General features: G+C 43.4%; 1 protein-coding gene across 1 annotated transcript in view; it reads right to left on the bottom strand.

Moving 5' to 3' along the window:
- LOC309548229 (uncharacterized protein) overlaps nucleotides 1–27881 on the bottom strand; it is a 287045-nt gene that overhangs the window by 214032 nt on the left and 45132 nt on the right. The window contains exons 2-3 of the mRNA XM_082248181.1: nucleotides 6657–6758; nucleotides 2188–2321 (exon numbers count right to left, since the gene is read on the bottom strand). Of these exons, the coding sequence (XP_082104307.1) occupies nucleotides 2188–2321; nucleotides 6657–6758 (236 nt within the window). The remainder of the gene's footprint in view (nucleotides 1–2187; nucleotides 2322–6656; nucleotides 6759–27881) is intronic.

Raw genomic sequence — 27881 nt, 5'->3', positions numbered from 1 at the left:
AAAAATAAAAATATGAGTACAAATCAATATCACCTACGGAAAAGTAGCAAATGAAAAGGTGCCCAAATATGTCAACACCAAAATATTTTGCTATATAAAAAGTAGGTGCACTGTTCCTTTAAATGATTATCAATGCTATCAAAGTGCTTTTAAATTTTCAAAATTGCAGAAATACAAAATATCCTACATACGCAAACCCTTATGTACAGAAAAAACATCCATCATATATGTGTGAACCACAAAAAAGTGCAATGTGATAGATAGAGAACGATTAATATATATACATTCCAAAGTGCTAGTGCAATGAATGATATGCATAAAACATGCAATTCATACAAAAAGTCCAATAAAACTGTGCCGTGATACATTTGTGCAGATCCACTTCAAGCTGTTTGCACCGACTTCAGTGTAACATCACCAAGACCAATCACACACCATCTGCTTACCAAAAAATGTGACTTCATAAACATATGAGGTCATGTGTGCTTGTCATCTGCCAGATATTTGCAGCCACTTCACTCAAAAAGCGACAATGCAGGTATAATCGCTTTCTCCTAAAAGTGACCTTTTGCCACTCCGTCCAGTCCAGTACCAACCAAAGGAAACCCTGTATATGTAAAGAATAAAGCATGCTATAGTGCATTAGCAGGACAAACTGTGCTGCTTTATTAAAGTACTCTAATTACAGCAAAGGATAAAGAGACCAATTGTTTTTTTTTTTGGCTGGGTAATGCACTATACTGTGATTTATTTTTTGCATATACAGGGTTTCCTGTGGTTGGTACTGGACTGGATGGAGTGTGGAAAGGCCGATTTTGGGAAAAAGCTTATATACCTGCATTGTCACTTTTCTCTAGTAACACAGTGGCTGCAAATATGCAGCAGATGACAAGCACACATGACCTCATCATTTTAAGAGGACAACTTTTTTGGTAAGCAGATTGGTATGTGCTCTGTCTTGGTGATAATACACTGAAGTTGGTGCAAACAGTTTATCAAAATGCAATTTTATTGGATTTTTTGTATGAAATGTACAGTATGTATTTACTGCACTAGCACTTTGGAACATACATATTTTATTTATTCTCAATATCTATCACATTGCACTTAAGGCACCTTTATACGAGCAGTCCAGTTGGATCTGCCTGTCTGTTTTTCAGGTGGACCCAATTGGAGACTCCATTCTCTTCATTGAAGCAGCGGGTGTAATCTTCAATCCAATCCGGTCCACTAAAAGCAAATGGAATGATGGATTGGATCAGATTGCAGTTGGGTGTAAACAGACAGCAATATCTGGGCTCTGTCCCACTCTGCTCAGCAGGGATCAGCTCACAGACCCCCTGCGAGTACATCCCCCCATGTGTCTTCTGTTCTGTCCCCATCTCCTTTGCTCTGACCCCATGCAGCTTCTCTAACTGCCCCATCTTTTTTTCTCTTGCTCTATCACCTCCTTCTCTGTCCTCTATTCCCCATGTGTTCACTCCAGAGAGGGTCCCAATGTACATGCAGTGGGCTGTATGATAAAACTTCACCCAGTCAGGCATAAAAAGGCATTTAATCCATGCCCTACCTTCCCCAGAGAATCGTCATCTGTGCCATTCTATCTCCTGTGCCTGATGGCCCCGTCCCCTGGTCAAATTTGGCTCCTCCACCTGGTGTCCCGGGCTCCCTCTCATGCTTATCACCTCCAGTTCAGTGGCATTTGTATCTGTGCTGGACTGGAGGTGGGAGTCCGTTGCAGGAGATTGTTTGTAGTGAGGGCTGGAGGGAGAGAAACAAACAACCAGGGAGAGAGGAGGGGCCGGGGGAGCAGATGGAAATTTGTGGAGGCAGCTCTGAAGTTCACAGTGCCAGGGCTGTGCTGCCTGTCACTGCGCGCTGCTGTGCCGAGCAAGGTAAACTGCGGGCAGGGGAGAGAAGCCCTGGCTTTAGCGTCCTCTCTCTCCTGGCACCCTCAGGCGGCTGCCTTGGCTGCCTTATGCTGGAGCCGGCCCTGCATCCAAGGAGAGGTTTCTTTATAGTCTGGTTTTAATGACACTTTAAAAGTTTTAAAAGGTTCCCTCAGTGGTGATATTTTGCTCCTTGATAACCCTATGCTATGGATCCATTGCCCAAGACAGCAATATCAGACTTAGTTTACTTTAAGAAAGTGTTAGAGAATATCAGTTCAATATAAATGGGACTTACATATACTGTTCTTTATCCTCATTTCTAATGTGTTTACCATTGGCTTTCGTTACACATAGATAATGGTATGTTTTCCTGCACCTTCTGTTATTACAGCCAACAGTTGCTCCTTTAATTTTACAGTATGAACACTTCTGCAAATCAAACATACATAAAAATGTTTTAATTGTTCATTTCATGACAAATATGCATGACAAAAACCACCAAATTAAGGATACAAAAGTGAAAGATGTCCCACTTTAATTTTTATTACTATGTTTGTTACTCAGGGGACATTTAGTAATTTGTCCTATCTTCCTATGTGTTGTCTAAAGCATTTTATACATAGACAGTTTTTCCCAGCATCCACACAAGTGATAATGATGCAGGGATCTTCCCCACTGCTCTATTGTGTTCTGACACTGGGGACAACCCCCCCCCCCCCCAACTGGGGACAACCCCCCCCCCCCCATCACCCCCATCAGAATACACTGTTAAGGGCTTCAGCTGTTGGCAGGACCAACAGACAGGGGTACACACAAACCGAAATTCGGTCCGCGTATACCCAGCTTAAAGTGGTTGTAAACCCTTTCATGTACCCAGTGAAGTGAACAGCCTCAAATGATACACAGAGATGAAACCACTCTTCCTACATAAGGTTTACTTGTTTATTTGCAGTCTTCTCTTTTTTACATCCCTTCAAAATGCTGAAAATCCTTCTGCATCTGTCAGCAGCACAGAGCAGGGGGCAGGGAGCTGCAGTTATTGCTGTTGTACAATGTGTGGGAGCTGATTGGAGGAAAGGGACAAACACCCCTTTACACAGCATACAGGAACCATGCAGAGCTGTGCTGTGCTGAGCTCCTCCCCCATCACTATTTTATCTCTGTGTTGGGATAACTTGTCAGAAGTGACTCATGCTAATAGAGGAATGAAGCACCAGAGAGAAATGGCACTCAGAGCTTTGGAGAGAGAGAATTAAACACTACAGATATACAGGTGCATCTATAAAAAATTTGAATTTCATCAAAAAGTTAATTTATTTCAGTAATTAAATTCAAAAATTGAAACTCATATTTTATATAGAATCATTACACACAGCGATACATTTCAAACATTTCTTTCTTTTAATTTTATTGATTATGACTTACAGCTAGTGAAAGCGCAAAATTCAGTATCTCAGAAAATTTACATATTACATGAGACCAATAAAAATGGGGATTTTAAATACAGAAATATTGGCTTACTGAAAAGCATGTCCAAGTACAGTTTAGTATGCACTCAATACTTGGTTGGGGCTCATTTTGCATGAATTACTGCATCAATGAGGCGATCAGCCTGTGGCACTGCTGAGGTGATATGGAAGCCCAGGTTGCTGTGAGAGCGGTCTTCAGCTCATCTGCATTGCTGGGTCTGAAGTCTAATCTTCCTCTTGACAATTCCCCACAGATTCTCTATGAGGTTTAGGTCAGGTGAGTTTGCTGGCCAATCAAGCACAGTGATACCATGATTATTAAACCAGACATTGGTACTTTTGGCAGTGTGGGCAGGTGCCAAGTTCTGCTGGAAAATGAAATCAGCATCATAAAGCTGGTCAGCAGAGGGAAGCATGAAGTGCTCTAGAATTTCCTGCTAGAGATCTTCACTGATTTTGGACTTGATAAAACACAGTGGACCAACACCTCCAGATGATATGGCTACCCAAATCATCATGGACTGTGAAAAAGTCACAGTGGACCTCTTGCAACATGGATTCTGTTCCTCTTCACTCTTCCTCCAGACTCTGGGACCTTCATTTTCAACTAAAATGCAAACTTTACTTTCATCCGAAAAGAGGACTTTGGACCATGGAGCAACAGTCCACTCCTTTTTCTCCTTAGCCCAGGAAAGACGCTTCCGACGTTGTTCAGGAGTGGCTTGACACAAGGAATGTGACAGTTGTAGCCCATGTCCTAGATACGTTTGTGTGTGTTGGCTCTTGAAACACTGACACCAGCTGTAGTCTACTCCTTGTGAATCTCCCCCAAGTTCTTGAATGGACTTTGCTTTACAATCCTCTCAAGGCTGCAGTTATTGCTGCTCCTTGTGCACCTTTTTATACCACACTTTTTCCTTTCCACTCACCTTTCCATTATTATGCTTGGATACAGCACTCTGTGAACAACCAGCTTCTTTATCAATGACCTTTTGTGACCTACCCATCTTGTGGAGGGTGTCAATCACTGTCTTTTGGACAACTGTCAAGTCAGCAGTCTTCCCCATGATTGTGTAACCCACTGAACCAGACAGAGACCACTTAAAGGCTCAGGAAACCTTTACAGGTGTTGTAGGTTAATTAGCTGATAAAAGTGTGAAACCACGAGTCTACAATATTGAACTTTGTCACAATATTCTAATTTTCTGAGATACTGAATTTTGGGTTTTCACTAGCTGTAAGCCATAATCATCAAAATTAAAAGGAAGAAATGCTTGAAATATATCACTCTGTGTGTATTGAATCCATATAAAATATATGAGTTTCACTTTTTGAATTGAATTACTGAAGTAAATGAACTTTTTGATGATATTCCAATTTTCTGAGATGCACCTGTATGTGCTTTGTTCAGATTTCATAACTAAGGTTTAAAACCACTTTAAGGCTAGCTGCGAGGTTCTACAGGGCACCCCTCCTTCCTCCATTCCATGATCCTCTGACACTGCAGCTAGCAAGGAGATGGCTGCTTTGACAAACAGCATCTTTCTCTGTCTCCACTCACTTGCAAAAGACTAGTGTTGTAAGAGGAAGGCGCCAGGGCTCGGAGGAGAGATGGGATTGGGCTTGTCAGCTAAAATGTTCCAGGCAAGTGCTTTGAGACAGAAAGTGCATTTTGTCAGAGCAGCCATCTCCTTGACAGCTGTATTCATGGGAAGCCACTGAGGAGTGACCTGTGCGACTTCACAGCTAACCATTGTACAGTCTCATAGTATATGGGACACAGACTACATTTACAGTGCCTTGCGAAAGTATCCGGCCCCCTTGAACTTTGCGACCTTTTGCCACATTTCAGGCTTCAAACATAAAGATATAAAACTGTAATTTTTTGCGAAGAATCAACAAGTGGGACACAATCATGAAGTGAAACAAAATTTATTGGATATTTCAAACTTTTTTAACAAATAAAAAACTGAAAAATTGGGCGTGCAAATTTATTCAGCCCCTTTACTTTCAGTGCAGCAAACTCTCTCCAGAAGTTCAGTGAGGATCTCTGAATGATCCAATGTTGACCTAAATGACTAATAATGATAAATAGAATCCACCTGTGTGTAATCAAGTCTCCGTATAAATGCACCTGCACTGTGATAGTCTCAGAGGTCTGTTTAAACTTTCAGCTCATACAAGGAAAAGACTGATCAGAGATGCAGCCAAGAGGCCCATGATCACTCTGGATGAACTGCAGACATCTACAGCTGAGGTGGGAGACTCTGTCCATAGGACAACAATCAGTCGTATACTGCACAAATCTGGCCTTTATGGAAGAGTGGCAAGAAGAAAGCCATTTCTTAAAGATATCCATAAAAAGTGTCATTTAAAGTTTGCCACAAGCCACCTGGGAGACACACCAAACATGTGGAAGAAGGTGCTCTGGTCCGATGAAACCAAAATCTAACTTTTTGGCAACAATGCAAAACGTTATGTTTGGCGTAAAAGCAAAACAGCTCATCACCCTGAACACACCATCCCCACTGTCAAACATGGTGGTGGCAGCATCATGGTTTGGGCCTGCTTTTCTTCAGCAGGGACAGGGAAGATGGTTAAAACTGATGGGAAGATGGATGGAGCCAAATACAGGACCATTCTGGAAGAAAACCTGACAGAGTCTGCAAAAGACCTGAGACTGGGACGGAGATTTGTCATCCAACAAGACAATGATCCAAAACATAAAGCAAAATCTACAATGGAATGGTTCACAAATAAACATATCCAGGTGTTAGAATGGCCAAGTCAAAGTCCAGACCTGAATCCAATCGAGAATCTGTGGAAAGAACTGCAAACTGCTGTTCACAAACGCTCTCCATCCAACCTCACTGAGCTCGAGCTGTTTTGCAAGGAGGAATGGGCAAAAATTTCAGTCTCTGGATGTGCAAAACTGATAGAGACATACCCCAAGCGACTTACAGCTGTAATCGCAGCAAAAGGTGGCGCTACAAAGTATTAACTTAAGGGGGCTGAATAATTTTGGCGGCAATATTCAAACAGGGGGGAGACGGTTGCTGCACCAGCTAAAGGCAGCCAAGTCCAACTGCACAGGACACCATGGAGGGACTCATAAATTTTACTAAGGCTTTCTATACTGATGGAAAATGTGAGTTTTTTTATGTAGCTTGCAACTTACCATTAAAAAGTGTATTTACAGTCTGCATTTAGAGACACCTCTGTATTTGTTTTGCTAACCACTAAACCACTGTGCTTCCCCACTTATTGTTTTTTTATACGTTTATATATCACCTACCAGTTTTTTTCCTCTGTTTATTTCCAATTTTACAGAAGGAATATCAAATTCAACATCTTGTGAGTCTTGCTGTGATCTTGTAATCACTCCAGGTGAGAAAAGCTGAAAAAAAGAAAAGTAAATAAAAAAAACAAATCAGAATCAATCAATCATAACTTAGTGCTAGTTATTTTTTTGTACGCATAATTTGAATTAGCACGGTATTATTTCACATACCCTTTCCATAAAATGCATAGATGTGAACGTGATTGGTTTCTAGTTTATGTATTTATATATTTATGTCACACAAGTAACAGCAGAGATATGAATGGCTATGAATCTTGCTCATAAATACATGGATTTCATCAGGGCTCTCCAAAAACCTGGCCTGCTACTGGTTTACATTATACCCACAGCTAGGGTCGTGTTCCACCTACTACTCTGTCTTTTGCCTTGTCCGCTAATTACTAGGACCAACAGCAACCAATGATGTGCTTGCCCCTGCAGGAGGCCAGAACTTCCGCCATCCTTACCTGCTCCAGCTCCCGCCCTGCCGCTACAATAACTACAGCCACTCTGTAACCAAGCTATGGGCAGACCACTGATAGGAAATCTAATGTAGGGGAGACTCTGATGTAATGGGGCTCTGATGGACACCCTGAAGTAAAAGAGGCTCTGATGGGAAGTCTCATGTAAGGGGGAACTTTGATGTTAAGGAGACCATGATGTAAGAGGGGACTCCTAATATGGAGTAAGTGGGGCTCTGATGGGAAACCTGATGTAAGGGGGCTGATGGGGAACCTGAAGTATCAGGAAATTTGTTGTAAGGAGGGACTCCTATTAACCACATACTGCCCGCCCACCGTCAAATGACAGCGGAGCGGTGCAGCTTTTGTTCTGGGATGCCGTCATATGACGGCGCACCAGAAGGGCCTCTCTCGCGCACCCACGGGGGCACGCAGTGCGGCGATCGTGGCCGCGCCATGTTGCTAGGACACAGCGCAACCCCCATCTCGGTAAAGAGCCAATGACACGGCTCTTTACCCATGTAATCAGCTGTGTCCAATCACAGCCGGTGACATGTAAATGAAGAAGTGCCGTTTATCGGCTCTCCTCACCTCACACAGTCAGAGTGTGAGGCGAGGAGAGGCGATCAGCAGCTCCTCCTCAAAGGGGAGACTAGGAGAGGTAATCAGAGCACTGATCATCAGTGCCCTGATCACGGAAACATCAAAAACAGTGCCAATCTGTGTCCACCATCAGTGTCTACCATCAGTGCCCATAGAGCTGCCAGTCAGTGCCCATCAGTGCCTGCTCATCTGTGCTGCCCATAAGTGCTACCCGTCAGTGCTCATCAGTGCCACCCGTCAGTGCCCATCAGTGCTGCCCGTCAGTGCCCATCAGTGCCACCCGTCAGTGCCCATCAGTGCCACCCGTCAGTGCTCATCAGTGCCGCCTATCAGTGCGGCATATTGGTACCTCCTCATCAGTGCCACCTCATCAGTGTCCATCAGTGCAGCCTATCAATGCCCATCAGTGCCGCCTCATCAGTGCAAATCAGTTCATGGAGAAAAATTATTTATTTTCAAACTTTACTCACAGAAAATAAGAAAAACTTTTTTTTTTTTCAACATTTTCTGTCTTTTTTCTTTGTAAGAAATAAAAAACCCAGCAGTGATTAAATACCACCAAAAGAAAGCTCTATTTTTGTGAAAAATTCTTTTTATAAAATGTCATATGTACCGAGAAGTAGTTAGGTAAGTGGGACTCTGATCGGGACCCTCATGAAAAGTTGGGGAGGGGGGGGGACTTTGATGGGCACTCCCATGTAAGGGGGTACCCTGACATGAGGGGGTACTCCTAATATGGAGTAAGTGGGGCTCTGATGGGGATCCTCATGTTGGGGGGAATCTGATGTGGGGGAGACTTTGACTTATTTTTTTAAAGTTTTTTCTCTTGTTGTGAATCATATCATGAGATCCAAATAAAACATTTATTCATTTATTAATCATTTATAAAATGATTATTTTTGTCCCACAAATATTTGTAAAATATACAATGTGGCCCTCATACTGAAAGGTTTGCAGACCCCTGGACTACATGGAGGTGTTAGAGCTTGCTCGCACTTGACTAACTTCCTAACTCTGCTTCTATGGCAGTAATGTGCTTTAGGATAAGCGCTAGACTGGCATTAACCACTTACCGCAAAGTGACGTAGGACTACGTTGCTAGCCTGTGAGCCTCTAGGGGGCGAGTGCGCTCCTGCCCCCGCTCATTCCCTAAGCAGTCCGCGCGAGTGACCGGCGGACCCGATCTCCCCGTGGAGAGGGAGAAAGGCAAGCGGCTGATGTAAACAAAGCCGCCTGATGTAAGAACAGAGATCATACAATCCTGCTATGTAGGATCGTATGTCTCTGTGCTTACATCACTAGCCACACCCCTTTACAGTTAGAAGCACGCCCCTAGGGACACACTTAACCCCTGCATCGCCAATAAAGTTAACCCCTTCCCTGCCAGTGTCATTTTTACAGTAACAGTGCATATGTATAGCACTGATTATTGTAGTAACGTCACTGGTAACTCCAAAAGTATCAAAAATGTCAGTCAAGGGTCCGATCTGTCTGCCGCAATGTCGCAGTACCGCCAAAAAAAAAAAAAAAAAATCGCAGATCGCCGCCATTACTCTTAAAAAAAAAAAAAAAAACACCAAAAATGACAGAAATCTTTCCCTTAGGCTCCTTTCCCACTAATGCGACGCGATTTTACGGCACGATTTTGACGCGACTTTGCCGCGATTTTGAGCAATGGCTCAGGGCTATATACCTCAAAAGGCATTAAAATCGTGCCAAAGTAGTGCAGGCACTACTTTGAAGTCGGTGCAACTTCAAAACGCGCTGATATGAATGGGGCTCATTGAAAATAATGGAAAACGACTTGTCATGCGATTTTGTGGTCCAAAATCGCACTAGTGTGAAAGGGGCCTAAGTTAGTAAACGCAATAACTTTTGCGCAAACCAATCAAAATGCGCTTATTTTTTTGGGCAATTTCATATAAAAAATGTGAAAAATATTGTTATTTTTTCAAAATTGTCGCTCTTTTTTTATTTATATCGCAAAAAGTAAAAATCGCACAGGTGATCAAATACCACCAAAAGAAAGCTCTGTTTGTGGGGAAAAAAAGGACATCAATTTCATTTGGGTAAAGCGTCGCGCGATCGCGCAATTGTCCGTTAAAGTCATGCAGTGCCGAATCGCTAAATAGGGCGTGGTCAGGAAGGGGGTAAAATCTTCCAGGGCTTAAGTGGTTAAAGACCGCTGCGCAAATACCGCGTGACAAAAAATATTGCAATGACCGCCATTTTATTCTCCAGAGTCTTTGCTAAAATAGCATATATAATGTTTGGGGGTTCTAAGTAGTTTTCTAGGGAAAAATACTGATTTTAATTTGTAAACAAAAAGTGTCAGAAATAGGCCTGGGGCTTAAGTGGTTAATGCGGTTTAGTATAGACGTTAGCCGTTAATGCGTTTTAGAATGGGGGGGTCGACTGGCGTTTTACAAGCGTTTATGACGCTCTAAAAACACTCTCCTAAAGCCCTATACGCGGTTTTGATGCGTTTGATACACAATAAGGCGCATTAAAACTGCTCCACAAACATCTATTTGGGAAGTGACATTACAGGAAAAGAACAATTTGAGGTGTGTCTGGTCATGGTGAAGGTTTCCTGTACATACTCCATTAGCAGGAAAGCATGGATTCCTTCACTAAGCTTTATCTCCTGTTCGGCCTCCTGCAGATGATGCTGATGTATGAGCAATTGGCTGAGCAGAGGAAGAGGAGAAGGGCACCCAGCAGGGATTGGTTACATCCATTGTGTCTCAGAGACATTCTAAAGGGCACTTTTATGCCCTGTATCCTGATTCCTGCACCTACCCACAGTAGTTGATGTCTGCAACACAAACAGGAAGTGCATAGAAGGAAGTGACTGCAAGACACTCTATGCTCTCCTCTATCATTACAGGGCATTGTGGGACATTACATTCCTCCTGCATGATTTTTTTTAAAAAACTAATTTTAACCACTTCTGGACCGGAAGATTTTTCCCCTTAATTACCAGGGGGATGATTTTTTGCGATTTGGCACTGCGTTATTCTAATGGACAATTGCGCAGTCGTGTGACGCTGTACACAAATGAAGTTGATGTCCTTTTTTCCCCACAAATAGCACTTTCTTTTGGTGGTATTTGATCACCTCTGCGATTTTAATTTTTTGTGCTATAAATAAAAAAAGAGCGACAATTCTGAAAAAAATATATATTTTTTTCATTTTCTGCTATATAACATTCCCAATAAAAGAAATGTAAAAATCAAATTTATTTCATCATTTTAGGTTAATTTGTATTCTGCTACATAATACCGAAAAAGCGTATATTTTGATTGGTTTGCACTAAAGTTATCGCGTCTACAAACTAGGGGAAAGATTTATGTCATTTTTATTTATTTATTTATTTTACTAGTAATGGCGGCGATCAGCGATATTTAGCGGAACTGCGACATTGCGGCGGACAGATTGGACCCCTAACTGACATTTTTGGGGGACCATTGACATTACTACAGTAATCAGTGCCAAAAATATGCACTGCTACTGTAATAATGACACTGGCAGGGAAGCGGTTAACCCAGGGGAGATTAAATGTATGCCTAGGGGGTGTTTTCTAACTGTGGGGGGATGGGCTTGTGGAATCAACACAGAGACCTGTGATCCTAAATAGGAGGATTAGACCCCGTTCACACTGGGGCGACCTGTCAGGCATCCTGGTTGCCTGACAGGTCGCCGTAGTTCGCCTGCCATAGAGAAGCTGTGGATCCGTTCTAATAGGTGCGGCACAAGTCGCTCCGACTTAGAAAAAGGGTCTGGAGCTTCTTTGGGGCGACCCGGAGCGACCTGCATAGACTTCAATGTTATGAAGTCCGTGCCCGCCACTCCGAGGTTGCGGTGCGAGCTGCGCGCCATGACCTGTGAGGTCGCCCCGGCAAGTCGGATCGCCCCAGTGTGAACGGGGTCTTACAGGCGCTCTGTGCTGATTCCTGAGAGAACAACGGTCTGTTGTGATTACAACAGCAGAACGTAGTTCTCTCTCCACGGGGAGCGATTGTGGGTGCATGGCAGAAATCGGTCCTGTGAATCAGCTTCCCCACTGGCGAATGGGGGCGTGCGCCCCCCAGGACCGCTCCTGTGGAGGTACAGCGATTCACGCAGCCAAGCCAGCCTGACGCAGTATAAATGTCACGGGCAGTCGGCAAGCGGTAAACACCTGCTTGTGCATTTGCAGAGGGCTACTATAGACTTGAATGGGAGGCACTGAAAGGCAGCAAACTCCTCCAGACTCGACACAAGGCTTCAATTTTGAAGCGATGCAACGCTAATGCTTCATGTTTTGATAATGTGAAGAGCCCCATGTGCTGTCCATAGTATCATTTGCATAGGCATTTGAGGAGCGTTAAAAATGCCCCTCAAACGCCTGCTTTCAATGCCAGTGTGAACTTAGCCTTAGCCTAAGTAGCTCAGCTGGTGTCCCACTAACACAACAAGATGCCTGGTTATATTTTCTTACTGTCACTGCTTTTATCCTAAGGCTCCATTCACACCTGATCGAAGGCGGAATCGCCACGATTGTCACCGGGTAAATCCTGCTGCAATTTCTGCAAAGCACAACGCGCGACGCTGCCACCCAAAAGAAGCTCATGTTCCTTTTTGAGTGACAAGCATAACGTGTTGCGATTGCAGCGCAATTTACCTTGCAACAACTGCGACAAAATCACGGAGTGATTGGGGTGCCAATAAAAAGTAATTGCATGGCAAACACATCCTGCGTTTTGCAGTGCTTTGAAATCTGCGCGTGATCAGGTGTGAATGGAGCTTAAATTATTATACTGGATCTTCCTGTAATCACCCTTCTTTACCAACAGATTGATGCAGTAGATACTTTCGATTCAAAGATTTTCCCTGCAGTACTTTTTTCTGCCACTAGATGTCCTCAGTCTGATGGCCAGCATCATTTAACTTACTTCCTCAGAGCCAAAGTCCTCCTGGACCCACCCCATCCTGTGACTGGATAGTAAACGGCGATACAGCACAGTGATGAGCTCGTCTCTCTGTCGCTCTGTTCTCTACTCTTAGTAGCATGCCTCCTGTCAACACATGAACTGGCTGGCTCCTTGTACTGTATCTTCCTCCCACACACTAGAACTTTTGTACAGGGATTGGAAAAGGCCGATACCAGGTCAGATTTAGCTACCCACACAACTCGCATGTAAAATATACATTTTATGATACATTCATGGTTACATAGCTGTGCACATTATGGCACACTTACCTTACAAAAGTGCTTTTTCTTAGCACTGTCCAATGCAGGCTCTTAGATGCTATCACCATCATCTTTGAGGAATGAAAAGGACAATCAATGTTCATTGAAACAGAACAGCCAAAGCCGAGATTTGTCACTTGATGGTACTCAAGGCCTGATGCTGGACTAAATCAGACTGTAGGAAGGACAGAATGCGCCCCACAGAGAACTTCTTAGGATGGAACTTTCTAGTCTTGCATCATGCAAAATAAGCTTTCCAGGTGTGATGGTAAACTTTCCAAGAAGTTGCTTTTCTAGTGTAACGGGGTTTTGAGGGCGCCCCCTAGTGTCTTTGGGGTCCCTAACCCTAGTTAACTCACTATGCCTGACAGGCGGATCCTGAGCCTCCGCTATCTGGGAGCTGGGGTACATGTCTGCGGCAGTGCCTCCACCCAGTGGGGCATCCGGGGTAGGGATGTGGGGTCCCACTGGGAACATACTTGGTGCAATGAGACTGACACAGCCTAACTGGAACTAACTTTATATAGTAAGTAGCAAATGAACCAACATACATGGGAAAATACAATAGAGTAATACGGATAACAATGCAATGTGGATTTTCCTCACCCACCCACTAGCACACCTGCGTCCCACCCCCTTATATTCACCCTAATGGCCGTTGGTGCACATAGGAGAGTTGGGGCCCTTATAAGTCCTGCTCCGCAGGGTCACTGAAGCAGCCTGAGCTGTGCAATGTCCACTCTGGACCTCAGAGTCTTTACTGTGAGTGAGGAGACAGGTGCCCTGTGGTGATACAGGGAGAGGCTTGGCTTACCCTCACAACGCCATTAACCCGATCAGTCCGCTGCAGTCTCCTCTCACTGGATTCACCAGACGTCTGGACTCAGCGCTTGTCTTTGCCAGGGGTCCCTCTCTCAGCTGGTGTGGTCTTGGGTGACGCAAGTTTTCTCAGCAGGATTCTATCTCTGTGCTGCAGTCTCTCCCAGCTAGTAGCATGTCCTTTCTCTGGCTCAGCAATGAGGTAACCTCTAGAAGTCTTCCAGGACCTGCTTCCTCAGAGCTGTGCAGGAAGTCCTCCCAGGACGTTAATAGGTGATAAAACCTGAGCAGAAGGATGAGAAATCATCCAGAGCTGGTCTCTATCTCCCTCAGTCTTCTCATTTCCTCACACACCACTTCCTGGTCCCACTGTGATGATGATACAATCATGTGACTGAAAAGTTCTGTGATCAATGCTCAATGTTTTATTAACAGCATACTGAGTCCATCTGCCATCTACTGGGCATTTCAGATAATACAGCCCATGTAAAAATCCACAGGGTTACACTAGCTTTCAAGATGGTAGGGATCACAGAATCCAATAAACCCCCTGTCCCTCAGAACCTGGGTTTCAACAGCCAAGCCGGTAAATCCAGAAACCAAGAATTAGGATGGTGCACTGGCCTTTGGGGCAGAAGATCCACAGGGGACCATATGCTCCTGCAATGCAAAACACCAGGATACACTCTATCATCTGATTTAGGCCCCTTTCACACTTTTGAGACTTCAAAGTCGCGCGATTTTGCCGCAATTTTTTGCCGCGACTTTTGCCGCGATTTTGACTGGGCTTGAATGTCTTTGGCTTCAAAATCGTGCCAAAGTAGTGCAGGGACTACTTTGAAGTCAGTGCGACTTCAAGTCGCACTGATATGAATGGGGCTCATTGAAAATAATGGAAAACGACTTGTCATGCGATTTTGCTGTCCAAAATCGCGGGACAAGTTGCACTAGTGTGAAAGGGGCCTAAGTCAGCCTGACAGTTTTCCATGCTCGGGATGTGAACAGTGGACATGGATGGAATGACCAAGACAGGATCAGGTTCACTTCCTTTTGAGCAGCACAACTTCCGGTGCCTCCTTAAAGATTGATGTAGGCCTTGGCCATGGCATGTTTTGCTGGATTCTTGTTGGGTGTTCCAGGATGTTTCACCTTCCACCAGGTCCCTTGCACTAAGAGGATATCATTGGTGGAAAGGGTTCCCCTGACTTCAGTGCAAGGCTGGAAATTCACCATTTCAGGGAGAATTTGACCTTGTAGGACATACACATGGGATATTCCAATGATCAAGTCTGTTTGTCTATTGCTGCCAGAATGTTGATTTGCAATGGTCTAGAGCAGGGGTGTCAAACTCCATTTCATCGTGGGCCTCATTATCAGTATGGTTGCCCTCAAAGGGCCGGTTGTATCTGGGGTGAGCTATGTACAGATTGCAACATTCAGGAGTGCATTATATGCAGAGTTCAGGACTGTGACGGAATCCGGACACCACCGACTGGGTATCTCCGCCAGTAACCTGCTTCCTAAGCTCTGGAACACCGGATCCGTGATTCTGGCTATAGTTACCCCAAGAACTAGACAGTACAAGTTTTGGAGTGAAACCAGAATGAACTGTTTATTAAAACCAACTCACAGACTTTTATACATTGGAGAAGTATGTCATTGGCCAGTCAAATATTTACACAAAATATCACACAATAGCTACGATAACGAGGTAGGGCTGACCATGATATCATTAACATACCAATTAACTGAGCACTTAAATCAGCCTAGGCGGAATGCACAGAATGCTAGCAGGCAAACAATATATGACACAATTAAACACCTGAACATTCAGGAATCTCATTCCAGGCCAGACACACCGGCATCGAGATCCCAAAGAACAATAGACAGCATTAAAGTGTGACACATCCCCATAGCAGACAATGGGCTGCTGTGTGAAAGACAGATGGCTTGAGTTGATGAGACTACTTAAAAGAATTGCTCCACACAGACAGTGGCCAGGAGTCTAGCTTCCTAATTCTGTGACAATACTTCCCCCCTGTTCCATAGTCCGGCAGACCCAGCTAGATCCAATACGGGTCAGCTTGGGGATGTCCGGGAGCCATACTACAATCACAGTTCAGTTTGCAGAGAAAGTCCATCTGCATTGCCATTTTGTCGTCCCGGCCTGTACTGTAGTTTTTGGTCACCCTGTGCCCCTTATAGACACAGGGTGATTTACACATAAGAAGGACTGGGGATGCTGGACAAGGAGTCTCCCACCCTCCCTAAAGCAATTGGGGTTTCACAAGCCCCCCAACCAAAGTGACTCACGTCACAAGGACTACGCTATCTACAGAATGCAGAGTTCAGGAATGCATTATGTGCAGAGTTCAGGACTATGCTAAGTAGAGTAGAAGGTTCAGGAGCGTGCTACGTACAGAGTGTAGAGTTCAGGAGGGCATTACGTACAGAGTGCAGAGTTCAGGAATGCATTATGTGCAGAGTTCAGGACTATGCTATGTAGAGTAGAAGGTTCAGGAGCGTGCTACGTACAGAGTGTAGAGTTCAGGAGGGCATTACGTACAGAGTGCAGAGTTCAGGAATGCATTATGTGCAGAGTTCAGGACTATGCTATGTAGAGTACAAGGTTCAGGAGTGCGCTACGTACAGAGTGCAGGGTCCAGGGGTGCTTTATGTACAGAGTTCAGTGGTCAGGTGCGCTGTCTACGGAGTGCAGGGTTTAGGGGTGCACTGAGTTTGTAACCCCAACCCCCCATGAAGCTTCCCCACATCTCTAACCTACCTGGCCTGGCTCTAGCACCTCCCTGTGTAAACAGCTCTACTACCTGTGTATTTGCGAGGAAATCTTTCTTTCACCTAGATTCTGGAGATTTGTCACCGCTGTGCCCTACTGTGAGTGCGTCCAGGAATCTGTTAGATCTGGGGACTAAGCTGTATCCAGGCTTCTGTATTTACAAGTGGCAGCAGGAAGTGGGAGCAGAGGGTGAGAGCCGGAGGTGGCGGAATGGAGTTCCAGCCATGTTCTGGCTGCAAAACTGGGTGTGAGGGCCACATGACAAGGCCTGGAGGGCCGCATTTGGCCCGCGGGCCTTGTGTTTGACATACGTGGTCTAGAGCAACGGTCTCCAAACTGTGGCCCAGGAATGGGATGCAGCCCTATCATTTTTATCCAGCCCTTGGTGCTCCATTCCTTCCACTGACAACAATGGGGCACAATTCCTCCCTCTAATAGCAAAGAGGGGACACTCTTTACTACTACTGATACCAATGGTGGGGCACTATTTACTCCTAATGATACCAATGATGGGGCACGCTTTACTCTCAGTGACTGCAGGACACTGTTTACTCCCATTGTCCATAGTCCAGCCCCCCTAAAGCCCGAAGGATGGTAAACTGACCCTTTGTTTAAAATGTTTGGAGGCCTCTGGTCTAAAGTGAAACTGAGCGTATTGCACTGCCTTGAAAGCGGCTACCATCATGACCAATACCCTCATGCAGGCACAAACCAAGGGTCGGCTCCACGACAGAAATGGCACGGACGTGAGAGCTGAGGAATAGAAGTTTTTGGACAGGTCTCTATCCAATGTTAGGCCCAAATATGCTAAATGGTAAGTCAGTTCCAGCAATGACTTCTTTGCAACAACTACTATGCAAAGTTTGCACTGTCCACTGGGGGCTGTGAACAGGTCAAAGAGAAGGACGACAAATAGGTAATGTTGATCACCCACCAAAAATCGCAGATAACGTTAACGAGAAGGAAAGATGGGAATGTGCAACTAAGCATCCCAAGTGTCTACTGAAGCTGGAGAATGCCCCAGATGGAAAGAGGCGATCGCTGCTGCAATAGAGCAAAAATGCACGCCCAGAGAAAGTAAAAAGTACATGCCTAGTGAAACGCCCAATGCAATGGATGTGCACCGGAAAAATGGTGCCAAGGACCAAGCCTATTTGACACTTGTTGTTTACAAGTTAAAAACAGCATTTTTTGCTAGAAAATTACTTAGAACCCCCAAACAATGTATATGTATATATATATATATATATATATATATATATATATATATATATATATATATATATATATATATATATTTTTTTTTTTTTAGCAGAGACCTTAGAGAATAAAATGAAGATCATTGCAATACTTTATGTCACACCGTATTTGCGCAGCGGTCATACAAACGCAATTTTTTTGAAAACAAAAACACTTTTTTGAATAAAAAATAAGTAAACAGTAAAGTTAGCCCAATTGTTTTCTATAATGTGAAAGAGAATGTTATGCAGAGTAAATTGATACCCAACATGTCATGCTTAAAAATTGTGCACGCTCGTGGAATGACGACAAACATTGGTACTTAAAAATCTCCATTGGCAACGCTCTAAAAACTTCTACAGGTTACAATTTTAGAGTTACAGAGGAGATCTAGGGCTAAAAATATTGCTCTCGTTCCAACGACAGCGCCTATACCTCACATGTGTAGTTTGATCACCGTTTACATATGTGGAGATGACTTGTGTATACATTTACTTCTGCGTGCGAACTCGGAGGGACGGGGCACTTTTAATTTTGTTTTTTTCTTATTTATTTTACCTTTTATTTTTACACTGTCCCTTTAAAAAGTTTTTTTTTTTATTACTTTTATTCCTATTACAAGGAATGTAAACATCCCTTGCAATAGAAATAAACAGGACAGGTCCTCTTTACTGTGAGATCTTGGGTCAAAAAGACCTTAGATCTCACATCTACACCTAAAAAGCAAAACAAAAAAAAATCTAAATTTTTCTTTAATGGGTTCTTTAAGGCCGTTGGGAGGAAGGAACATATGACTGCCAGCAGTTTACACATTAACCTCCCTGATTCTTTCCGATTTTAGGTGCTGAAAGCGGTACAATTATTTTGCATGTAATTCTTAAGGACGAGCAGCCCAAACCAACTATTTACATATGATTTATTTTTACTGTGCGTTCTTCTTTATAACATCTCGGTTATGATAAAGTTTGAAACACAAAATCAAAAATTATAATATAATAAATAACTATAAATAAGTTAAAGAGTATATATATATATATATATATATATATATATATATATATATATATATATATATATATATATAGACACAGTGCCTTGCGAAAGTATTCGGCCCCCTTGAACTTTTCGACCTTTTGCCACATTTCAGGCTTCAAACATAAAGATATAAAACTGCAATTTTTTGTGAAGAATCAACAACAAGTTGGACACAATCATGAAGTGGAACGAAATTTATTGGATATTTCAAACTTTGTTAAATAAAAAACTGAAAAATTGGGCGTGCAAAATTATTCAGCCCCTTTACTTTCAGTGCAGAAAAGTCTCTCCAGAAGTTCAGTGAGAATCTCTGAATGATCCAATGTTGACCTAAATGACTAATGATGATAAAAAAGAATCCACCTGTGTGTAATCAAGTCTCCCTATAAATGCACCTGCACTGTGATAGTCTCAGAGGTCCGTTTAAAGCGCAGAGAGCATCATGAAGAACAAGGAACACACCAGACAGGTCCGAGATACTGTTGTGGAGAAGTTTAAAGCCGGATTTGGATACAAAAAGATTTCCCAAGCTTTAAACACCCCAAGGGGCACTGTGCAAGAGATAATATTAAAATGGAAGGAGTATCAGACCACTGCAAATCTACGAAGACCTGGCCGTCCCTCTAAACTTTCAGCTCATACAAGGAGAAGACTGATCAGAGATGCAGCCAAGAGGCCCATAATCACTCTGGATGAACTGCAGAGATCTACAGCTGAGGTGGGAGACTCTGTCCATAGGACAACAATCAGCCATATACTGCACAAATCTGGCCTTTATGGAAGAGTGGCAAGAAGAAAGCCATTTCTTAAAGATATCCATAAAAAGTGTTGTTTAAAGTTTGCCACAAGCCACCTGGGAGACACCAAACATGTGGAAGAAGGTGCTCTGGTCAGATGAAACCAAAATCAAACTTTTTGGCAACAATGCAAAACGTTATGTTTGGCGTAAAAACAACACAGCTCATCACCCTGAACACACCATCCCCACTGTCAAACATGGTGGTGGCAGCATCATGGTTTGGGCCTGCTTTTCTTCAGCAGGGACAGGGAAGATGGTTAAAATTGATGGGAAGATGGATGGAGCCAAATACAGAACCATTCTGGAAGAAAACCTGATGGAGTCTGCAAAAGACCTGAGACTGGGACGGAGATTTGTCTTCCAACAAGACAATGATCCAAAACAAAGCAAAATCTACAATGGAATGGTTCACAAATAAACATATCCAGGTGTTAGAATGGCCAAGTCAAAGTCCAGACCTGAATCCAATCAAGAATCTGTGGAAAGAACTGAAAACTGCTGTTCACAAATGCTCTCCATCCAACCTCACTGAGCTTGAGCTGTTTTGCAAGGAGGAATGGGCAAAAATTTCAGTCTTTCGATGTGCAAAACTGATAGAGACATACCCCAAGCGACTTACAGCTGTAATCGCAGCAAAAGGTGGCGCTACAAAGTATTAACTTAAGGGGACTGAATAATTTCGCATGCTCAATTTTTCAGTTTTTTATTTGTTGAAAAAGTTTGAAATATCCAATAAATTTCGTTACACTTCATGATTGTGTCCCACTTGTTGATTCTTCACAAAAAATTACAGTTTTATATCTTTATGTTTGAAGCCTGAAATGTGGCAAAAAGTCGCAAAGTTCAAGGGGGCCAAATACTTTCGCAAAGGCACTGTATATATATATATATATATATATATATATATATATAAAGTACATTAAAACTGCAGGAAAGGGCACTGGGGGGCAAACTAATATCAGTTTATTTTATTTTGCAATTAAATCAGTGTGCTTATGTGTATAACTTTTCAAATTTGCCGCCGGTTCCACCCCCTGCAAGCGTCACGTCGCAGGAGACGGAAGCCGGGGCTCTACAGCATCGGGCGGAAGATCCGGCCGCCGTGTGCCGAAGGGACACATCGCTGGATCCCGGTGACAAGGTAAGTAACCTCTACAAGAATCCAGCGATGCTCCCTGGCGGCACCCCGAGTGTGGCTCGGGGTTACCGCTTATGGCAGTGAAATCCCACCCCGAGCCACACTCGGGAATACCGCCAGGGAGGTTAATGATTAATGGCTGCGTGTTGAGTTATTTTGAGAGGACAGCAAATTTACACTGTTATACAAGCTATACACTCACTACTTTACATTGTAGCAAAGTGTCATTTCTTCAGTGTTGTCACATGGAAAGATATAATAAAATATTTACAAACATGTGAGGGGTGTACTCACTTTTGTGAGATACTGTATATGTATATACACACACACATATATATATATATATATATATATATATATATATACATATACACACACACACAGACACATACACACACCTACACCATTTTGGTCCCTTTCACACGGGCGCAACCGCCGACGGAGACCGTTCTGCTCAGCGAGGGGTCGATCCGCAGATCCCCGCTGAGCAGGCGGATGACAGCTCCGTCTCCGCTCTGTGTGCAGAGACAGAGCTGTCAGATCCCCGCTGTTCTCTATGGGGAGATTGGATGAGAATGGACTGCCTGTCTGTTCTCATCCGATCCCATCCGATCCTCCGGATTTCATGGACAGGATCGGATAGCAACGGGTGTCAGTGGAGATGTCTCCGCTGACATCCGCTGCTCCATAGGGATGCATGGAGCATCCGATTAGGTCCGACTGAAAAACTGACAGGCGGATCGGATCGCCCGTGTGAAAGGGGCCTTACACTATAAATACTTTTTCCACCTTTTAAAGTGCCTTGAAAAAATATTCATACCCCGTGAAATTTTGCACATTTTGTCATGTTACAACCAAAAACGTAATTTTTTTTATTGGGATATTATGTGATAGACCAACACAAAGTAGCACATAATTGTGAAGTGGAAGGAAAATGATAAATGGTTTTCAAAATCTTTTACAAATAAATATCTGAAAAGTGTGGGGTGCATTTGTATTCAGCCCCCTTTACTCTGATATCCCCCTAACTAAAATCTAGTGGAACCAATTGCCTTCAGAAGTCACCTAATTAGTAAAGAGAGTCCACCTGTGTGTAATTTAATCTCAGTATAAATACAGCTGTTCTGTGAAGCCCTCAGGTTTGTTAGAAAACCTTAGGCCCCCTTTCACACATACGGTCCGTTCAGTTCATCAGTTCAGTCACGTCAAAATGTATCAGTTTTCCATCCGTTTTTCATCCGTTTTTCGTCAGTTGTTATCCTTTTTTCATCCGTTTTTCATCCGTTTTTCGTCAGTTGTTATCCGTTTTTCATCCGTTTTTCATCAGTTTTTCATCCGTTTTTCGTCAGTTATCTGTTTTTCATCCGTTGTCATCCGTTTTCCATCCGTTGTCATCTGTTTTTCATCCTTTTTCATCCGTTTTTCGTCCGATCCATTTTTTTGACGGATGAAAAATAGGGCATTCATACGTTCAAAAAAACGGACATTGACGGAAGCGGATGAAAACGGATGTTAACTGATGATCATCCGTTGTCATCCATTTTTACATAGAGATACATTGATGTCTGTTTTTCATCTGTCAACGGATGGATGAAAAACGGACAAATGGACAGCATGTGTGAAAAGGGCCTTAGTGAACAAACAGCATCATGAAGGCATAGGAACACACCAGACAGGTCAGGGATAAAATTGTGGAAAAGTTTAAAGCAGGGTTAGGTTATAAATAAATATCCCAAGCTTTGATCATCTCACAGAGCACTGTTCAATCTATCATCCAAAAATGGAAAGAGTATGGCACAACTGCAAATCTGCCAAGACATGGCCATCCACCTAAACTGACAGGCTGGGCAAGGAGAGCATTAATCAGAGAAGCAGCCAAGAGGCCCATGGGAACTCTGGAGGAGCTGCAGAGATCCACAGCTCAGGTGGGAGAATCTGTCCACAGGACAACTATTAGTCGTGCACCCCACAAATCTGGCCTTTATGGAAAAGTGGCAAGAAGAAATTCATAAGAAGTCCGTTTGCAGTTTGTGAGAAGCCATGTGGGGAAACAGCAAACATGTAGAAGAAGGTGCTCTCGTCAGAGGGGACCAAAATTAAACGTTGTAGCCTAAAACCAAAACGCTTTGTATGGTGGAAAACTAACACTGCACATCACCCTGAACACGCCATCCACACTGTGAAACATGGTGGTGGCAGCATCATGTTGTGGGGATGCTTTTCTTTAGCACTACACAGGGAAGCTGGTCAGAGTTGATGGGAATATGAATGGAGCCAAATACAGGGCAATCTTAAAAGAAAACCTGTTAGAGTCTGCAAAAGACTTGAGACTGGGTCAGAGATTCACCTTCCAGCAGGACAACGACCCTTAATATACAGTCAGAGCTACAATGGAATGGTTTGGATAAATGCATATTTATGTGTTAGAATGGCTCAGTCAAAGTCCAGACCTAAATCCAATTGAGAATCTGTGGAATGACTTGAAAATTGCTGTTCACAGAGGCTCTCCATCCAATCTGACAGCTTGAGCTGCAGTATTTTGCACAGAAGAATGAGCAAAAATGTCACTCTGTAGATGTGAAAAGCTGGTAGAGACATTACCAAAAAGACTTACAGCTGTAATTGCAGTGAAAGGTGGTTCTACAAAGGCTTGACTCAGGGTGGCTGAATACAAATGCACACCACACTTTTGAGATACAGACATCGCTTGTATATCAAGTCAAAATTTATTTGAAAATTTTGCTTGTCTTGCAAAGCGCTCTTAAACCAAGTTACTCTCAAACCAAGGTTTTACTGTATTTGTAAAAAAAAAATTGAAAACCATTTATCATTGTCCTTCCACTTCATAATTATGTGCAACTTTGTGTTGGTCTATCCCAAAAAATCCCAATAAACTACATTTACGTTTTTGGTTGTTACATGACAAAATGTGGAAAATTTCAAGGGGAATGAATACTTTTTCAAGGCACTGTATAGGTGATCACATAACCTCTGTTCTCGATAAAAGAAACCACAGGGGACGACTGTGGACTGAACTGCGCTCTCCCGCAGGAGGTGATTGTGGATTACAATCAATTAACCATGTGTCTCACTGGGAGGAAAATAGATTTTTAAAACACAGTGTGAATAAATTGTCGTGCACAAAAGCACAACATTTGCATATAAAAACCAAAGATCGGACATAGCCCAAACTGGCTAAGTGAGAGAAGTGTACCCCCCAAAAATAAAAGGAGTGGGTAGTTAGAAGAATACAAAATAATAAAATTGGGGTGTAGAGAACATAAAAAGGAATAAAAAACAGTCCTCTGGAAAGTGAACACTGGGAGTGCAGCTGCTGATAGGCTGAGTGGAGAGCGCTGCAATCTATGGGGAACAAGACAAAAGAAAAAAAGTGTGCCCACATCTCATAGTGCAGTACTGTCAGAAAGATTTAATAATGAAAACCAATGAGAGAGGGGGTGCGGTGGGAAGCAGGATACTGGAGCTGATAAAGAAGTTGAATTGCTTTGAAACGTATATCTGTTACTAGGGGAGCATTGCGGTGCACTACATGTGCTTTTCTGGGTGGTTCCTGTCATCTTTTCCTGCAGTGTCGGTATCTCCAGCAGCAGCCATCGCTTCTCCCCAGCCTGTGGCCAACGTGGGGAGTCAGACGTCCCTTGCACGGACTGCACATCAGTTCCAGTATTCTGCTTCCCACAGCACCTCCTCTCATTGTTTGTGAGTGTAACATTTTATTAGTTTTCATTATTAGATCTTTCTCACAGTACTGCACTGAGATGTACACTATTCTCAGCTGCAAATAGTTCAGAGAGCTGGGGTAGGAGAAGCAGCAGTGCACTAGTCTTCCCAATGAATAGGTGCGCATGGGAGGGCTGAGGAGCCATGGCAGGACAAGTCTGATCATTGGAGGAGAGCAGGCGAAGTTCTCAGCGCAGCCAGAACACTGACCATGCTGTGCATTCATGCCTAGTGTGGTTGTTTTTTAATAGTAAATCAGGGGGAATGGCAGGAACACCAGGTATTTCACAAAAAGGAGGCAAAACAAAGAACAGAATACTTTTTCGTACATAGAAAAGCAGGCACATATCAGGAATATGACATTTTGGATTTACATATTCTTTAAAGAATAGGTTTCATATTCCTGATATGTGTCTGTTGTACCTTGTACTTGTGTTAAAAAGTATCCTGTTCGCTTTGCATTGCTTATTTTGTGTGAAACATCTGGTGTTCTTGCCAGTTCCTGTGCTTTCCTATCAAAAAACTGCCCACAATAAGCATGAAAGCACATCCCTCCCAGCGTGGTCAGTTTTCTGGCTGTGCTGGGAGAACAGCCTGCCTGTCCTCCAGTGATCAGAATTTGTGTGAATTTACCGCCCTGCACAGCCATTGTGAAGGTCAGTGTCCTGCTGTTTCTCCTCCCCTGCCTTTATAATCCCCCCACACAGCTGAAAACAGAGGTCATGTGATCACTTTTTTAACAAAAAGGTATTTATAATGGGTTTTTTTTATATTCATATACACAAATGCTTTGCCTTTTACTTCTATTTTAAACGGAATGGGTGGTTTTAAAAGGTAAGAATTCACAATATAATTTAAAGGGTGGAAACCCTGTGCCCACCATAGCAAATGTCTTCTTCTTCTTTGTCCTTAAAGTGGCGCTCCCTCCGAAAGGGGAAGCTCCGCTTGTCTTCCTCCTCCCCCCTCCACTGCCACATTGGGCATCTTTTGGGGGGAAGGAGGTAGCGGGTACCTGGTTTTGACAGGTACCCACTCCCACTTCCGGCTGAGTTTGCTACGGCCCTCCTCCTCCTTCCTCTGCAGCTGGGCCAGGGCTTTTTTTCTCAGAGAATAGGTACAGGAACTCCCCCCCCCCCTCCTTTCCAAGTCACCCCTTTTCTCTGCCCCCACCCACCTCTGAGCACCATTACTTGGGTCCAATATCCCTACCCACCTCCCAGTACTGCCCTTTTAGAGAATACAGAACTACGTATCAGTTTGTGGTGCTGAATAATCTGTATAGAATTTGGTAAGGATAACAAGAAAAGCAGTAAAATAGATCCCCTGCAGCCAGTAACAATAGGGCCCCTCTACCAGCAACAATAGATCCCCTAACAACAACAGACCACCCGCAACAATATTTTCCCCCTAGCATCAACAGACTCTCTGTTAGCCAGCAACAATAGACCTCTCTCTCAAAAGTAGATCTCTCCCAGCAACAACTGATCCGCAATATAAGACCCACCCCCAGCAACAGTAGGTCCCCAACCAGCAATAATAGACCTCCTCATCAAAAGACCCCCCTGAAAAAATAGATCCCCTCCAGCTAGAATGAATCCCCCCAATCAATAGACCCTGCAGCACACTCCAGCACCCCTTGCGACTACAAACAGTCAGTACTGGAGGTGCTGGAACTGCGTTCTCCCGCGTTCCCACTGAAAAAAAGCCCTGAGCTGGGCCATTTACAAAGCGCATGTGCAGTAGGGAGCCGGCTGTGAAGTAGCAAGTTTTCACTTCCGGTTTCCCTTGACCAACATGGAGGCGACAGCACCTGGGAGCCGAGTGAAAAATCGGCTTGGCCGAGGACAGTGCTGGATCCCTGGACAGTTAGGTGTCCTAATAATAAAAGTCAGCAGCTGCACTATTTGTAGCTGCTGACTAAAGGGCCATACACACTATAAGATTTTCTGAAGACTTTTTCCTTCAGACTTACCAAAACCATATAATATGAGGTCAAACCTAAACACTTTCAATTTGTATGCAATCTGGCAGGCCCTTGCACTACATAGAAAAGGTAAATCTGAAGGAAATCTAACCACAAAAGTTGGATAGTGTGTATCCAGCTTAAGGCCTCATGCACACTGGAAGTTATCAAAATGGCACTAGAAAGCTGTAGCTGTAGAAGGCGTTTTTCAGCTTTTTTGCAGTAGCGTTTTTCAGCTATAGCAAGTTTTAGCAAAACTATGGGCCTGATTCATAGTAAGGCGAATTGGCGTTTCGGCGGGATTTTGCGAACCGGCGAATTTTTAAGTCTGAAATTGGTATTCAAAGAACGGCGGGCGGAAAATAACGCCAACTGTGAGATTCATTAAGATCAACTAATGTCAGGACTGGACTTAAAAACAGTCCAGCTAAAAGGTGGACTCATTTTTTCAAAATCACAAAATATGGCAGGAAAAAAATAAAAAATGTGTGGGAAAGATGTGTTATATGATTTTGAGGCTATTATGAGCTTATATATATCTCCAACCGCTAGAGTGCTCTCTGCGGGCACCTTATCCAAAAATTTTACAATATTAAATGGTACGCGTCAGGGTTGCCCACTTTCCCCCCTGATATTTAATTTATTGATCGAGCCCTCGGCGGAAACGTTAAGACAAAATTCTAGGGTCTCTGGCTTTAAAATTCAGAACCTACAACATACTATCACGCTTTTTGCGGACGATATAATTTTGAGCTTGACGAACCCCATCGTGTCCTTACCTGCTGTCCATGAAATTTTGCAGACATTTAGCAATATTTCCTACTATAAGGTTAATTTTGATAAATCAGTCATCCTAAATATGGGTATACAGGGCCATGCACTTAGCCATCTTAAGCAAAATCTACCTTACACATGGACGCCCCAAGCTTTGCAATATTTGGGTACAACCTTGACATTTCCGACCTCAGGGCTACAGACACTTAACCTGCGATCACTAATAACTTCTATTGCCAATGATACCAATAAATTAAAGAATACAGAACTATCATGGGCTGGAAGAATAGCTGCATTTAAAATGACGTGCCTCCCCAAGATACTGTACATCTTTCGCGCCCTTCCGACCCATATTCCTAAACACTATATTAACTCGCTCAACAAACTCTTGCGCACCTTTGTTTGGCAGGGGAAACGTGCAAGGTGTGCATATTTACATACGATACGACACAAATCAGTTGGCGGATTGGGACTACCAAGCCTTGAGGACTATTATCATGCATCTCGTTTGGCTCCTCTACAGTATTGGTTTACCCATAGAACCCATAAAATACCTCTTCCGTGGCCTCCGATAG

This window comes from Pelophylax lessonae (assembly GCF_965119305.1).
Source record: "Pelophylax lessonae genome assembly, chromosome: 2".
Taxonomy (NCBI): Eukaryota; Metazoa; Chordata; class Amphibia; order Anura; family Ranidae; genus Pelophylax; species Pelophylax lessonae.
This window is presented reverse-complemented; position numbering and strand designations above follow the sequence as displayed.